The following is a 15,977-nucleotide window of genomic DNA, read 5'->3' as shown; positions in this document are numbered from 1 at the left end:
TATACACTTCAACTTTCTCTCCGTTTCTTCTTTTGTTATCTCCACGCACCTACGTTTAATCATCCACTCTTCTTTTGCCACCTCTCCTTCTTCCAACATCTAACTAACGCCTCATTATTCTCTCAAAATTCATGTCACACAATTCCGGACATCTTTTTGCTTTCTTCACCCCCCTTCTTTCTCACTTTACCCTCCCCTCGCTTACTTTCTACAACGCATCCCTCGCTTACTTTCTACAACGCAGTCACTTCAACTTTAATCAAAATCATGTAAGCATCGATTTACACAGCTTCATTGCACCCTCTTAGAGCCATTTACAATACCAAATTCAATCAACAAGAAACAACCTATTTTCCGCCAAAAACATGTAAAAAAAGAATTCAATGAGAAGTGATTGACCGAGTTTTGCTTGAGTGTAGCAGGTGTGAGTGAGTTAGTTAATTAACAAAGCTGCAATGCTTCCTGATCTCGCCACTGGAGCCAGTGAGCACTTCTATGGAACCCATTTGCACCATTGCCTTGGCAAACTTCTCAGACCAGCTTGCACCGTTGTTTGCATTGTTCACGACCGTGTCTCTTGTGGACTGGGTGGTGAACAGCGTCTGATCCGACGTCAACAGGCCACGGTGGTTGATCAATCCCTCGTAGTATTTGATGTCCAAACGAACCGGAGTGGAAGGGTCAAGAGAGAGTGTTGGGTCTGAGGTGGCAGGTGGCGCAGGGCACTTGGTCTTCAACGTTTCGGCGTAGGAAGAGTCCATGGAGGGATCTTGCGTGAACGTGTCATTGAAAGAGTACAAGCGCTTCGAGAAGGCGGAACAGTGCGACACACCGATCGAATGAGCTCCTGAAAGTGTCACCATTTCGTCTGCACTCAAACCCTTCTGTGCAAATCTACTCACGAGTTCAGCGGCACTCGAGGTTGGTGCAGGTAGATTCTGTGCCACTTCGTCGGCGATAGAGACACGACCGTCTCTGCGTCCTGATGGAACGTCGTAGTTTATGCCGCCAACTTTAAGAGCACTGTCTCGTGCTGCGAAAGCCAATATGTCTGCACACGACACCGTTCCAGGACATGCAGCCTCCAACTGTGTCTTGGCCTCCTCGATCACCTCGAACCCACGTAAGCTTGGGTTGTTGGCAAGATGGTCTCTTTCCGCTATTGGGTTACCCGGGGTAGATGCTAGCAACACAGAACCCTCACAGCCCTGAACAAAAAGTACGTAATGGTGAAATTCAGTCTTTAATATGCAACCAGAAACTGAAACTATACAGTTAAGTTAAGTTAAGCGAAGTTACCCTAACAAAGCAGTCATGGAAATGCATCCTAATGAGACCAGCAGCTATGTCAGGATTTTCAGAAATGCCTTTGTTTACGGCATTTCTCACTATTTCCTCCGCAGATGAACATGTGGAGGTGTAGAAACCTACTTTGAGAGACGCTGAGGCCAGTGATGGAACAGAAACTAGAATGAGAACCAAAGTTGAAATCATTTGAAGGAAACGATCCATCGCTGGGAACCTTATTTAGCAGAATATATGATTAAAAGTTTGCAAGTTAAAGAGAAGACAAAAGGAAGAGTTGTATTGTGTATATATTTTGTTGAGTAAGAGGTGGAGAGAATAGAGATGAAGGAAATGCATATATAGGTTGCTTTGAAAGTGGTGATTGAGATGAAGGCGTGTGTTATTCATCATATTGTTGAATTGAAGTTGTCATGTCTGCGGTTGAATTCTTCTGTATTCTCTTCTTCAGCCTTAAGTTTTTCTAATGTTTTGACCAGTAGAAGACGAAAGCATAGTTGAAGTGTTATGAAAATAGCAGCTTTATTAACTGAGTCAATGGAGAATTTGTCATGGTTTTGGTGGCTTCATGCATCTACAATGTGGAATTTAAATACTAACAATTTGACGAAAAGTGTTCACATTTTGATAGCCACTGGCCACTGCATGGTGCTTTCAGAACAATCTAACTTTTCTTTTTCCTTTCTTCCAACTTTTTCGTGTCTAAAATCGCGTTGGCCATAGACGGGTTCGAGTGGAGTCATGTGTATAAGTAAATATACAATTCTACTTAAAAACACGTGTTTCTCACATTTTATGGCTCCAATCAGCAAAATAATAAATAAATATGGTTATACATAATACAAATATATATTGCATAAAAAATAATAGAGATTTAATTTTATTAAAATTAGAAGTTTTATTACGTTAAACAAAATAAAATAGTTTTAGCAAATCCAAAAGTACTTATTCAGCACATATTAAATTTATTTGACTCTAAAACAATTGAGTATATACGGATAACCTATTTTTATTAATTTTTAGAATACATTGTTTTCTTTTATTTTTCAGTATATGTTTTTCAATATTTTACCCTTTGTTAATGTATTTAGACTTGTTGAGTTATGAATGTCTTATGGTTACGCAATTCTATGTTTTTATTGTAGAATAGATTAAACTCATATATTATTGATTGTTGAAGATATATACGAAGTCTTATAATAAAAATTATTAAATTAAACATTATAAAACAAAATAATATTGAAAATTTCTAAAACAATAACTATTTAAGCTATAATCGTTCCTCATTTCTATACAAATGACGACAATTTTTTCATAATTAATGTATATATTTAAGAACACATAAATTTAAACAAAATAAGGTGTAGTTTGATTTCGTTATCACTTGCTTCTTGTATCAATAGTACCATTTTCCAATTTCAAAAATTCCCTTTTATCGCTATTATGCTTCCCAATAATCTCCTTTACTTAAATTCGTTTACTCAAATTAGTCAAACTCAAAGTAAAATTGAGACATTAGAGTTTCTAACAAATTCTGAATTTATGATGTGTTGTTACTAAATCTTTATTGCATGTTCAGTTTCTTTTAGCAAAAGTTGAATATGTTGCGATGATGTTTTGTTTAATCCTTCAAACTTTGAGATAGTTCAAATTTACATATTTTGTTGTAAGCATAAAAGAATTGCTGGATCCCATTTAAAATAAAAAGTGTTTAATGCACAAAGTCAAAATTGAATGGTCCCTTATGGATATTGATTATCAATAAGTTGTTTTTGTCAACGGAAATGATGGCTCCATTTTGTTACAAGTTGAGTTAATTTGTATGATATCTCTCAAATAAAATATCTAACAATTGAGTATATTCATGCACCAAATTTAACAATTGATCGAACTATTACACCAACTTCTTTTTCTTTTTTCATTTACATTTTTTAATCTCCAATTTTTCCCTTTACAGCACCTATATATATATATATATATTATATATATATATATATATATATATATATATATATATATATATATATATATATATATACACCTCAGATTATTTCTGTTTTATATCTACAATTATCAACCCAAAACCTTTGTCTAAAACTGCTTAGGCACCATGTTAGTTGTCGTCATGTGGATAATTAAAATGGTATGAAAGGGAAAAAGATGCAATCTTTGATAATTTAACTACAAATTAGTTTTTAATCAAATCTTTCACAATTTAATTTTTAAGATTTATCTGAAATTTAAATAATTCAAAAGCAAGTGTTCTTAATGGTGGAGGTAAACCCATACTTTTAAAATGTATTGATTTGAACACTAAAATTATTAATTTGCGGTTTAATTGCCAAATGACTGTGTTTAATTTTTGCCCGCAAAATTGGAGTTTCATTATCTATAAAATGGAAGTCGATATACAAAATAATTTAAAAAATCTTAGCATTATTAACTATATATTTAGAAACGTGCAAGATACCGTGAAATGTTCTTCCACATAAAATCTTAAGCTTTAATACTTTTGGATATTTTCATTTTAAATGATAATTAATTCTTATTTATAATTAATATAAAATTTTGAACTCATACTTTGTTTCCTAATGATATTTTCTCAAAGTATAAATTAAATTTTACTATAGATTTTTACCATAACAATAACATATACTTGTTTCTATTTGAACCCAAAACACAAATTATTAACACTCTTGTATCTTTTTGAAAGATAAATATAATTTTTTAGAAAGATAAACTAGAAAGATTCTCGTTTATAATTAATATGAGATTTTCAAACTCATAACTTTAAATCCTAATAGCATCTTTCAAAGTATGTCTTGGATTTTACCCTTGATTTTTATCACAACAAGAACATAATTGTTTTCCTTTGAGTAGGACACTAAGATACAAATCATCAACTTTAATGAACGATAGATCAGATTTTTTAGAAAAATAGACTTGAAAGGTTCACCTAAAATTATAAAAAAAGAAAGCTTAAGGGAAATCAAGGTATTATTGTTTATCAGCAAAAAGTATTACAAGAAGAGGATATACACACTTGAATTGTACCAATCAAACTAAAAAACAGAAGAAAAATTACTAGCCATTTCAATTTCCCCTTTATGAAAGGAAAATGAACAAATTAACAAAGTTTCTTGCTGCTGTTGACTAATTAACGAAGCTGCACTGCTTCCTGATCTCACCATCGTAGCCGGTAAGCACTTGTATAGAACCCATGCGCACCATTGCTAGGGCAAACTTCTCAGCCCAACTTGCACCGTTGTATGCATTGCTTTCAACCATTGCCTTTGTGGATTGAGAGCCGAACAAGGTCTGATCCGACGTCAACAAGCCACGGTGGTTGATCAAACCCTCATAGTATTTGCTGTCCAAACGAATAGGAGTGGAAGGTTCCAGAAAAACTGTGGTGCCTGTCACGGTGGGTGGTGGAGGACACTGGTTTTTCAACGTTTCAGCATATGAAGGGTCGAGTGAGGGATCTTGTCTCACTGTGTCACTGAAAGTGTATAAGCGATTCGAGAAGGCACCACAATTAGCCACACCGATTGAATGTGCTCCTGAAAGTGTGACCATTTCATCTACAGACAAACCCTTTTGTCCAAAGTTATTGATGAGCTGATCAGCAGTGAAACCTGGTCCAGGAAGATTCTGTGGCACTTCGTCACCAACAGAGACACGACCATCTCTGCGTCCTGATGGAACATCATAGTTTATGCCACCAACTTTGGAAGCACTGTCTCGTGCTGCGAAGGCCAAAATGTCAGCACATGATACTGTGTTAGGGCATGCAGCCTCCAACTGGGTCTTGGCCTCGTCAATCACCTCGAAACCTCGTAAGCTTGGGTTGTTGATGAAGTTGTCTCGCTCAGCTGGTGGGTTTCCCGGTGTAGATGCAAGTAACACAGAACCATCACACCCCTGATCAACACGAGCAGCACAAAGCAATTTCAGAATCAGAAACTGATATTTTTTTTAACGTTTATTCCCTTTGAAGTGATTAAGAAGAAGCTCATATCTATATATGAGGTGAACTTACCCTCACAAAACAATCGTGGAAATGCATTCTGATGATACCAGCGGCTATGCCTGGGTTGGCAGAAATTGCTTTTTCTACAGTGCTTTTCACTATTGCCTCAGCAGATGGGCATGTGGACCTATAGAAACCCACTTCCAGAGATGCTGAGGCCAATGAAATCAGAACCAAAGCAGAAACCATTTGAAGCAACCATGGAGTATTATCCATTGTTCTTGTTGTTGCTTTGTTTGAAAGTTTCAAGACAAGACAGAAAGAGAGTTGTGTTGTACTTTTGTATATGATGCTGTTGACTATTGATTAAGGAAGATGTGGAGAAAATTGAGTTAAAGCAAATGTATTTATAGGTTTATTTCTAGTGAGATTATTCGTGAAGTTTTGCTTAATTAGGAAAACAATCAAATTAAAACCATGTTGTACCCTGCAAATAAAATAAGTGTCAGTTGAATTTGTCTGCCCTTGAACCTTTCTCTTCATGCTCATGACTTAGTCTGTTATTTTTACCTTAACGTTAGAAATTAGAAAATGAAATTAAACCTAATTCAAATCCTACAAGCCATAACATATTAATTGACCTATAGCAAGAGGGTAAAGGGTGATGACAACAATAGCAGCTGAAGTTCAGTTGGAAATTTTCCAGGCTCTTTTGATGGCTGCATGTGGCATTTAACTAATGCAATTTGATGAGGTTTTGGCATTTTACAATTAATAAGGTTGCTTATGTGAACAAGCTATAAGAAGCACACCAAAAAAGAAAAAAATAACAGTATTTTGTTTGGACCAGATTGGATTATATTTAATTGATTGGACGTTTTCTGCTATAAAATTAAGGTAGAAACTTTCATGGTAATACAATAATTGATTAAAATATATACGATTGAACCTCTTGTACACCAATAATTAGGAAGTGTTCAAAGCAACAATAGTTTTAAGACCATTTCTGTTTTAGGATTAATGATATTTAATAGTTCTTCATTTTTTTAGTATCAACTCCACCATTTGCAATAATTCGGAATTGTTGAAACAAGTGGAAGACTTTTGGAACAAACCAAATCTATTTGAAGACTTCTGCAAAACTTAAAGTGAATAGAAAAGCATTGAAGACTTTGGAGCAAACTCATTAATTATCCAAAGCTTACATCAAGTGTGGAGATCCTATAGTTTTTCTTTATCAAATTAAAATTAGTGTTCATGGCTTCGAAGCTTTTCACCACAGACAACCTAACCCAAATTTCCAAATTGCACCCTCGAATAGTGTTATGTCTTCTTGCACACCAACTTTATCTGATTTCTGAGTGGTTGTCTGTGATTTCTATGGGAAAATAAAGACCACAAGGAACAACAATGGCATCCAAGGTCAAGCTTTATCTTCAGCAGGAAGTGGTAAGTCAAAATTGTTATTATCAATTGCTAATTATGTTCAATGTAGGTAATTTTTTGGACATAATCTTTAATTTATGAAAGCTTGTATGAGTTGATCTACTATTTGCCTTGTTTAATTTTTGTATAAGGATTTCAATCGTATTGTATGCAAAGACTTGTTTCGAGGCGTCAACCATTCGCTGCGGATAACAGGTCAATTGCCTCTGGATTACATCCTTGCTCTATGTAATATTTAATTTACTTTCATTTAGTAATTTGTGTTGATACTGGAAAGTATATGAATTTTGTTTCAATGATTTATTTTTTATACATTGAATTAAAGAATTTGATCTCTTGCTTGTAAAATGTTAATTATGTAATTCAGATCAAATTTATTAAACTTTCGTCGTTTACTATGATTCAATTTTTAGGTTTTGAAACAAGTTTGTTTCATATATTCGTGTTAAAATATTATTAATTTGTGTTATAAACAAATATTCAGATTCGGTTTATTTTCGAATTTGATTTAAACAATTGGAGTTTCACATATACTTTTCCTTCTCATTTTTCATTTATTTTTATTAATTTATTTTATCTTGTTTAAATTGACTTTTTTAATCAGTTTCTAGTTGTTTGAAAACATAATTTTTCATTATTGCAGGTCGAGCATTTCCAAAATATAGTGTAGTTTTGCATCAGTGTTATCGTTGCTCGGTCAGTGTTATCTCTCGCAATTGGATAGCTATATTATATTTTTATATGTTAAATTTTTGTCATGTAATTTTCTAATATTAACATCATCCAAAAAGCTAATGTAAAATGTCTTCTTTTATTTTGTCATTCAATATAATGAGATCTAGTTAATTGCTATAAAAAATTATTTGTTATAATGTAATATGGTTTGTTTTGTAATTCTAATCCTAAGTTTGCATGATTTAATCAATTATTATTATTATTATTTCTATTATTTATAATTTATTTTATATAATAATAGTTACTTTTGGTTTAAGATTATTTTATTTTAATTTATTATTAAAACATTTTTTATGATTATTAAATTATTTGAATAATAAAAAAATTAAATTATTTGAATAATAAAAAAATTAAATTATTTATGTTATTGTCTGTTTTTGAAACTTCAACTACAATTTAAAAATTATCGACGGTTTTTTCAAAACCCGCAAGTACATGTGGTTTCTTCAAAACCCCAAAATTATTGGTGATTTTTTCATAATTTCCGTAATTATCGATGATTTTTCAAAATTCTCGTAATTACCGGCGGTTTTTCTAAAACCCCCGCAATTATCGACGGTTTTTTCAAAATCTCCGCAATTACCGACGATTTTTCAAAACCCTCGCAATTACAGGCAGTTTTACGTAAAACCGCTAGAAATTATTTGTGACGGTGTTTTTCCCGACAGTTTTCTCAACTGCGAAAAATGTATTTACCAGGGGTTAAAACCGTCGATAATGTTAAAAGAAAACCCTAGTAAAATTTTAAATTTTTGTAGTGAATATTGTTCATATGTACATTCTTTACTTTTTTTAAATATATTCTAAAATATGTACTTTATAAGATATTTTTAAATTTGAAAATGTATTACAAAATATATTTTCTAAATATATTTTTTAATTGGAAAATATCTTTCGGATATTAATTAAAAAAGAAGTCAGGAACAATTTTTACTTTTTTATCATAATTTTAATAAATTTAATTTGGGAACTATAGATTTTATTGGTGTGGAGAAAGAAAAAACAAAGGGAGATTGAGGAAGAAAAAACCATAAAATGGGTAAATGGAAATCGTAATGCAATATTAAGTTTAAAAAAATTAAATGGATAAAACAGAAAAGAGAATAAAATCTGTTTCTAACTTATTAAAACAAAAAACTAACAAAAATATCCCATCAAGCTGGGGTGGTGGTCCAACTTAAAAATAAAAATATTGTGATGAAAGGGTTTGGTAAAGTCATTGACAAGCTGATCCAAAGAAGGAAGCCAATGAATTATTTTTTATTAAAGTTTTTCATAAATGATATCACAATCAATCTCAATAATACGATATGTTTATAAAACATTGAATTATGAGCAAAATCATAAATAATAATGTAAGTCGAGAAAGAGATAAATTCACTTAAACAAAGTTACAAATAATTAATTATACAAACTATTATTTTGTATTTATAATATAAGTCCAAATACAATTAATTCATTAAATAGACAAGAGAACAATAAATAATAAAAAATTATTTTAATATGTTTTAGTTTGAACGAAACAGGTTAGTTTAAGTAAAAAATTTCTTGATTGAGCGAAATTTGAGCTCTTTTTTTAATAGAGTGAAAATAGGATCTGAGAGTAAGAATTGATTTCTTTTCTATACTTGTCCAAGCCAAAAATTTTCATTTAAGTAAATATGAGAAAAATCAAACTCGGTAACAAAAACAATATTACTTTGTAAAGATGTCCTAAAAAACAATTTAATAAAATAATTTTTAATCAATTCAAATAATCACTTCAAAACCATGGTTGTTCAAACATTATCTTTTATTTATTTCAAATTAAACTTTATTTCTCAAGCTCATTATATACTTTTGTTTGTATTAAGGTAAAAAATAACATTAAATATTTTGATTCAAATAATTACAATTGAAACCAATTTTAATTATCTATTTGTTGACAAGACATGTATACGCGTATCATGCTATCCAATATATAAATATTCCTTATTGTTTACTAGTAATTTTTATTAAATTTTATTTGAGTTTTTCTTTTTAAAAATTAAATTATCAAAATAAAGTTATTAGTGAGAAAAATATTAATTATCAATTTATTTTTAAATTTGATCTTTATATCTATAATTTTTTTTATCAACAATAAAGAATAAATAAATATGACAGAACGTTTTATATATTTAAATGTTTTAAATTTAAATCTATAAAATTAAATTCATTCATAAAAATATTAAGTTCTAAACCTTATACTTTGATTCAACTTATTTAAATTTGTCTTTGAAAAAAGACTACATTTTTTTGCATTAAGAATTTAATGTATAATTTTCTATGAATTATATTTTAAAATTAATATTTTAAACTAAATTTATACTTTAAAGATTTGATGTTAAATAATTTTATTTAAAAGTTAATATATATATATATATATATATATATATTTTATTAAATATTCAATAAATTATAAAAATATTGAGAGTTATCAAATTTATCAAATGTCAAGATATTTTTTCTAGATGAAAATTAATTCCTTCAAATTGCAAATTTTGCAAGAAAGATTAAGTTTACAAAAGTTAAATCCGTAGATAGTTTTGAACTCTAATAGCATCCACCACACAAAAATAATAAATAAACGACGAAGACTTTTCAAAGATGGAAGTCATAGTCTTGTGAGTGTTAGAAAAAGGGTGTACTTTCATTCTTATCTCTAGCAACGGTAGCGAGTGTGAGCATTCTATAGCATATTCTCTGGTCAGATTCAAGCAAGGGAACACATTCATCTTTCTGGAGGTATCGATTCTGTTCTGCTCTGATTTCATTAGTTTCCTTTTCAATGGAAGTTGCAGATAACGTGTTTGTGTTTATGTCTGTTAAACGTTTCAGAGTCTCTTTGAAATAATGGATGACCACTTGTTTCTTTCTCGCCAATTCTCAATTCTCTCTCTGCGTATTAGTTAAATCAGGTAAAGTAATCTTTTATCATTTTCCACTTCTAAATTAGTTTGATATCAGTCTGAGGTTACTACATCTGCTTCTGCTTATTCATCAAAACACCAACAACTGCATCTTACTCATTCTCCACTTTTTCTTTGCTTCACATACTCTCTTTTTCTTCTAAAATAATCCACTTCGCTTTTATAATTTATAATTTTGTTATGGAAAGGAAACTCCTTAATTTAATTTTTTGTTTTATTCTTCATCGTACCTTACTTAAAAAAACCTTATAATCAGATTAAATGCATGTATAAACTTAAAAATGGTTATGGAAGATTTTAAAAAATCAACCAACTATCATCCCTACCACCAGCTCAACAACGATATCATTTTATACATTTTTAATCTTCAAAAGTACGACTGCAAATCCAATATATTATTAAAAATAAAATAATAACTAAATAATAACTAGTAAATTTAAATTTAAATAATTAACTAAATTGTATTTTTATGGGACCAAGAGTAATTATAATTAGTAAAATAACTTATTATCTAGTGTAAATTAATATACTCGTTACATATATCATTACTATGAATAAAGAAAATAATTTTTTAACCATTTATAATAACAAAATTATGAAAAATATTTAATTTTTAATTAGTTTTCATGAATATATTTTTATAAATTTAATTATATATATATATTTTTTATTTTTTTATCATCATAAAATAAAAATAAACACACCTACACCTATTCGCTGTTGTTTTCAATAGTTTATCTTTAAAATGTTTTAGTTAAATATAAAAGAATATGTCTCTCAAAACATTTTTACTATGGTGTTTAATATATTTTTTTTACTAATTTTGAATCGATTTGACTCAATAATTTTTTTTTAGAATTAACATGCTAATCACATGATTTATTATCAATGAATGACGAGTTCTATTTTTTAAATAATAACTACCAAACTACAATTTTCGTTTTGCAAGTTGTTTTGAATAGTATTATATTAGAAACATGATCTTTACTTCACATCCGATTATCAACTATGCATCATATGTAGAAGATGAACATTTTTAACATCGGAAGTTTTATTAAAATCACATGCAATTAACATCATCTGAATAAGATATTTAATATACAAATGGAAAATTTGAATAAAATTTTAAAAGCAGTTTGGTCTCAGTTTAATTCCAGAAAACATAATAGTATCATTATACTTTAAACGGAGCTAATGTCGTTTCTAAGATAGAGTAAAAGGGTAAATAGCTCAAAAGTTTATTTAAATTTAATTAATTTTTGTACACAATAAATAATTTGAAAATAAATGAGTATTTTTACTTTTTAATTATTTCTCTCATAGTTTAGTGTATTAGTTAAGAAAAAAAATAAGACAAACAAGATTATAATCATAATATGTCAAACATAAATATTTAAATAATGAAAATAATACAATCATAATTATCATATATATATATATATATATATATATATATATATAAATGATTCTGATGTAGGGAGTGAACTTTAAGTATAATTCAATTTTATAAAATTAATTTGTAAGATGAAGTTTGCATTCATTTATATATTTTAAATTGATTTTATTTTTAGTAGATGTGAGACTTCTAATAAACATAATTCTTACTAAAATATTAGAATATTTTTTTATTGGGCAAATCATACTTAAAATTAAGATAGAGAAATTATGTATTTAGAAAGCCTAAAGGAGTTTCATGAACTCCTTGTCTTAATATTTCATTTATAAGACTTAATACATTGGAACTAGCTAATCTGGACAAGAAAGACAACTCACACAATTCATTCTCAACTAATTACACAACTCAGACATAGTTGCTTTTACATGACATGAATTTAATTATTCTGTTTCCCTCAAGTTAGAGCATACAAATTGTATGTACTAAGCTTGAAACAAATAAACTCAATTCGAGATTCTTTTAAGAATTTGGTCAACCCATATGCTAGTTGGTCATTTGATCCAACAAACTCTGTGCATATTTCTTTTGTCATCATTTTTTCCTGAACAAGATGGAAATCAATTTCTACATGTTTTATTCCCTTGTGAGACACTGAATTTTATGCAATGCAGAGAGCAACTTGATTATCGCAATACATTTTCATGGTTTGGATTTCACAAAAGTTAAACTCTTAGAGAGAATTGTTTCACACATATAAGTTCACATCTTAGTGATGTCATTGCCCTATATTAAGCTCCAGTCGTCAATCAGGCCACTACATTCTAGTTCTTACTTTTTCATGAGATAATATTTCCTCCAAGAAAAACACAATATCTCCTGTTTGAGCATCTTTCAATAGGAGAACCTGCCCAATTAGCACCACAATACCCAGAGACTAGAATGTTTCCTCTATCTTCATATATCCGGATACATGCCTTTGACATAGGGCTGCAACGTAGGTGTGCACTTGTAGTGGTATCTATGCTCTGCAGAGTTATAAACAAAGGGGTTATCACCCTACCACTTACAAGGTTAGTCCCCTTTGTGCCTAGGACCAATAGTCCAGTGGTTAAGACCTCCTGAGACTCTCACCACATAACTCATTCTACACTATTTTAGTTTGATTAGTTATTAGAGTTCAAGATACCTCCTTTCAAACCCCATATGTCAATGTAACCGATCCTCCTTAGATTGGTTCTAACCATTCTCAGATAAACATCATAAAACTAACCATCATATTAACATCCACAAAATACCACACTAAAACATATACCATATGAGAACATGTGAAAATAGAGTTAGACTCTATTAATTCCACTCAATGAGAATATCTACTCGTTTAGCAACCAGATAACTCGTCCAACGAGATCATCACTAAAACTCATAGGCTTAAAATGTCACAAAAGTCGCCCAACTAGACTTGTCTTGCCCAACCACTGTCAAGTCAGTGAGCTCCTTGACTTTGGTTGCCCTATTCTCGCCCATCGACCACTAGGTTAGTAGCTCATTGAGTTTGAGCTCACCCAACCAACATATTCTTGCCTATTAATAGTCAAGTCAGTGAGCTCTTTGACGTTGGTCTTACCCATCGAGTGTATTCTCGCCCAACAATTACAAAGTCAATAGCTCTGGGACTTTGAGCGAGTATATGTTATCCCAACGAGTCTGCATAATTCCGCAAAACAGAATTCTACAAATTTATGTCATTCTAGTCCTGCAATTCAGTCCAACAATAACCACAGATGCTAAAACGTACCATAAGATCATACACAACTCAATCATTCAATTCATCTTAAATATAATATCAATCATATAATATACCAAATTTCAACATATTAAACGCTAGAGACAAATCAAAACCCTAGTAAACTCCACAAGTCTTATTTATTCAAACAACTCAATTACACAAACTAAATATTGTACGAGAATACCATCAACAATTGTAAGTTATCTATCCCTTAAAAATAAGGAAATTAGTTTCTCTTACTTGAAAGACAACTAAACAGCTTGATGACCTCTTAAAACACCTTTAGACACACATAAAGCTCAAATTGTTTCTATGAACAACACAAACATAATCACAACCCACAATTAGTATGGTTGATTAGTAGAGACTTGCAAAAAGAACACAAAACCACATGTGATCCAAAAAGGACCTCATGCAGAAGAAGAACAAACGGACATATTGAAGAAACTAATTGGTTGATCTTGATGAATGTTAAACTCGCTTTTAGTCGCATCAAAGCCAACAAACTCAGTTTCCCCACTAATGTAGTAAAGGGATAACCAAGGATCAATCCAAGGACTCAACTATGATTAAGTTTCAGAGTGTAAAGTTAATTCTTGCAATTATTTATTACTTGACTATAAAAACAAGGTGGGGAAATAGAAAATGAAACAGTGAAATTAAAGAGAAAAGAATAAAGGAATCAAATCTGTATAAAAGAAAAAAATCAAGAAATAAAATGCAAAGATATAAAAACAAAACCGGAACCTAATCTAAATTGTAAAATAACTGCATAACAAAACACAACCTAAACTAAAATGAGAACTGAGTGCAATTAAAACTAACCTAATACAGCAAAATGAAACTAAAACTAAAACTGAACAAGATTCTAAGAGTAGACAGTTAAACATCTAATCTACTAAACTTAGTCTATTCATAGGAAAACAAAAATCAAAGTAAAATTAAAATGCAATACAGATCACTCTATCCTAATCTATATATCACCAGAAATCAATCAATAACAGAATTTAGAATTGAAACAAATCAAAAACAGTACCTAAATTCTAAAAGCAGTATCACAATAAAAAAACAGAATTGAAGTCATAGGTGAATTGCACATTGAACTGAATAAAAGAGTGCTCAGAGCTCTCAGGAAGACATCCTGATAATATGAATTCCAATGCAGGATATTCTAAGTCATATTTCAGAACTTTAAATTGACTCTTTCCACTAATTTTTCCAATCAATGTTCATTAACCTATTCATCAATCTAAAATTCACAAACAAATTCAAGAAACACATATTTGAATCAATTTTTATGCATTGGAGTGTTCTCTGTCTCGAGAAGACATCTCGATGAAGAATGCTCACTACGGAGACATTTAATTCCAAACGGAACCATAGAAGTGCAGAGTTAAAGAATCCAAATCATTTTCTCAACACATAACAAGTACAGAAATCAAAAACAAAGAACAAAATCGAGACATAAACAAGAACAGAACAAGAACACAAAACTCAACTTTATTAACATGAAAAGAAAATTTTACAAACTACCGGAAATCACCAAGACTCTCGCGGCCTGTCACCCTCGCGATTGTCTCAACGAAATCCAAAAGTCGAGAACTCTACTTCTACAAAAGCGGAAAGGAACCCTAACCTAAAGAGCTTAGAACTATGAACAGAGAGTGTATCTCAAAGTGTGTAAAAGTATTATTTTCTATTTACAAGGTGAAAGCCCTTTTTATAGGGTCAAAAAAACAAAAGAAAACGAAAGAGGGAAAAGGAAAGGGGGAAAAAGAAAAAATGGGAGATGGAGAACCTTGCTGCGACGTTTCGAGCTCTCCACGTGGCAGCTCCGGTCAGCTCTTCTTTCTCACTGGTCAGCTCCAGTCGTCTTCTCCTCTTTATCTTCACCGGTCAGCTATCCAGGAAGCTCTTCTCCTTTGGGCAGGGTTGATCTTCTCGCTTCTCTCTCTTTGCTCTAGCTTCACGGGAGTTTCTGCCTAAGTGAAATGATAAACCCCCACGAGTGCAGCTACTGCCCTTCCTCAAAACGCAGCGTTCCACTTAGTTGGAGCCCAACCCAGCGGGCCAAATTCATTTGCATCAGCCAATTCCCAATGCCTCTGCTGACCAAGAAAACTAGTCCAGTTGACGAGGGCCCAATCTGCACTTTAAGGATATAAAAGAGATTTTCAGAAAATATTAATTGGCTTCTTATTAAAATCACTAAAAATACCTTTAAAAATCTATTTTTAACTAAAATTCTATAAAACTAAAGAATTAAAGAAAAAAACTAAAACTAACCTAATTCTAAACAATTAAAGGCAAAAATACACTAACAAGGATTTCTAGACACAGAGAAAGATGCAAATTTGGAGAGTTATCAATGAACTAACTACAAAG

General features: G+C 30.9%; 2 protein-coding genes and 1 long non-coding RNA gene across 3 annotated transcripts; 1 reads left to right on the top strand and 2 right to left on the bottom strand.

Moving 5' to 3' along the window:
- Positions 1 to 322: 322 nt before the first annotated feature.
- LOC124845367 (peroxidase 5-like) lies at positions 323 to 1,512 on the bottom strand. The gene is made up of 2 exons (XM_047322446.2): positions 1,300 to 1,512; positions 323 to 1,208 (listed from the first exon to the last, which is right to left on the bottom strand). The coding sequence occupies exons 1-2, from the start codon at positions 1,510 to 1,512 to the stop codon at positions 438 to 440; spliced, it is 984 nt and encodes a 327-aa protein (XP_047178402.2). The 3' UTR covers positions 323 to 437.
- Positions 1,513 to 4,287: 2,775 nt separating this feature from the next.
- LOC148202732 (peroxidase 5-like) lies at positions 4,288 to 5,632 on the bottom strand. Its single transcript, XM_088110342.1, has 2 exons — positions 5,348 to 5,632; positions 4,288 to 5,229 (listed from the first exon to the last, which is right to left on the bottom strand). Exons 1-2 carry the CDS (start codon positions 5,552 to 5,554, stop codon positions 4,459 to 4,461), a joined length of 978 nt encoding a protein of 325 aa, XP_087966468.1. The 5' UTR covers positions 5,555 to 5,632; the 3' UTR covers positions 4,288 to 4,458.
- Positions 5,633 to 10,086: 4,454 nt separating this feature from the next.
- On the top strand, positions 10,087 to 10,518 carry LOC148202731 (uncharacterized). The gene is made up of 2 exons (XR_015784843.1): positions 10,087 to 10,225; positions 10,319 to 10,518. It is a non-coding gene; the product is annotated as an uncharacterized LOC148202731 (long non-coding RNA).
- Positions 10,519 to 15,977: the final 5,459 nt, after the last annotated feature.

This window comes from Vigna umbellata, chromosome 3 (genome assembly GCF_029865625.1).
Source record: "Vigna umbellata cultivar VRB3 chromosome 3, Vumbellata_1.0, whole genome shotgun sequence".
NCBI lineage: Eukaryota > Viridiplantae > Streptophyta > Magnoliopsida > Fabales > Fabaceae > Vigna > Vigna umbellata.
This window is presented reverse-complemented; position numbering and strand designations above follow the sequence as displayed.

Coding starts and splice junctions, on each gene's coding strand:
- LOC124845367 (XM_047322446.2), bottom strand. CDS start 1,512: ATGGATCGTTTCCTTCAAATGATTTCAACTTTGGTTCTCATTCTAGTT. Junction 1,209..1,299: donor TCCATGACTGCTTTGTTAGG/GTAACTTCGCTT, acceptor CTTTTTGTTCAG/GGCTGTGAGGGTTCTGTGTT.
- LOC148202732 (XM_088110342.1), bottom strand. CDS start 5,554: ATGGATAATACTCCATGGTTGCTTCAAATGGTTTCTGCTTTGGTTCTG. Junction 5,230..5,347: donor TCCACGATTGTTTTGTGAGG/GTAAGTTCACCT, acceptor CGTGTTGATCAG/GGGTGTGATGGTTCTGTGTT.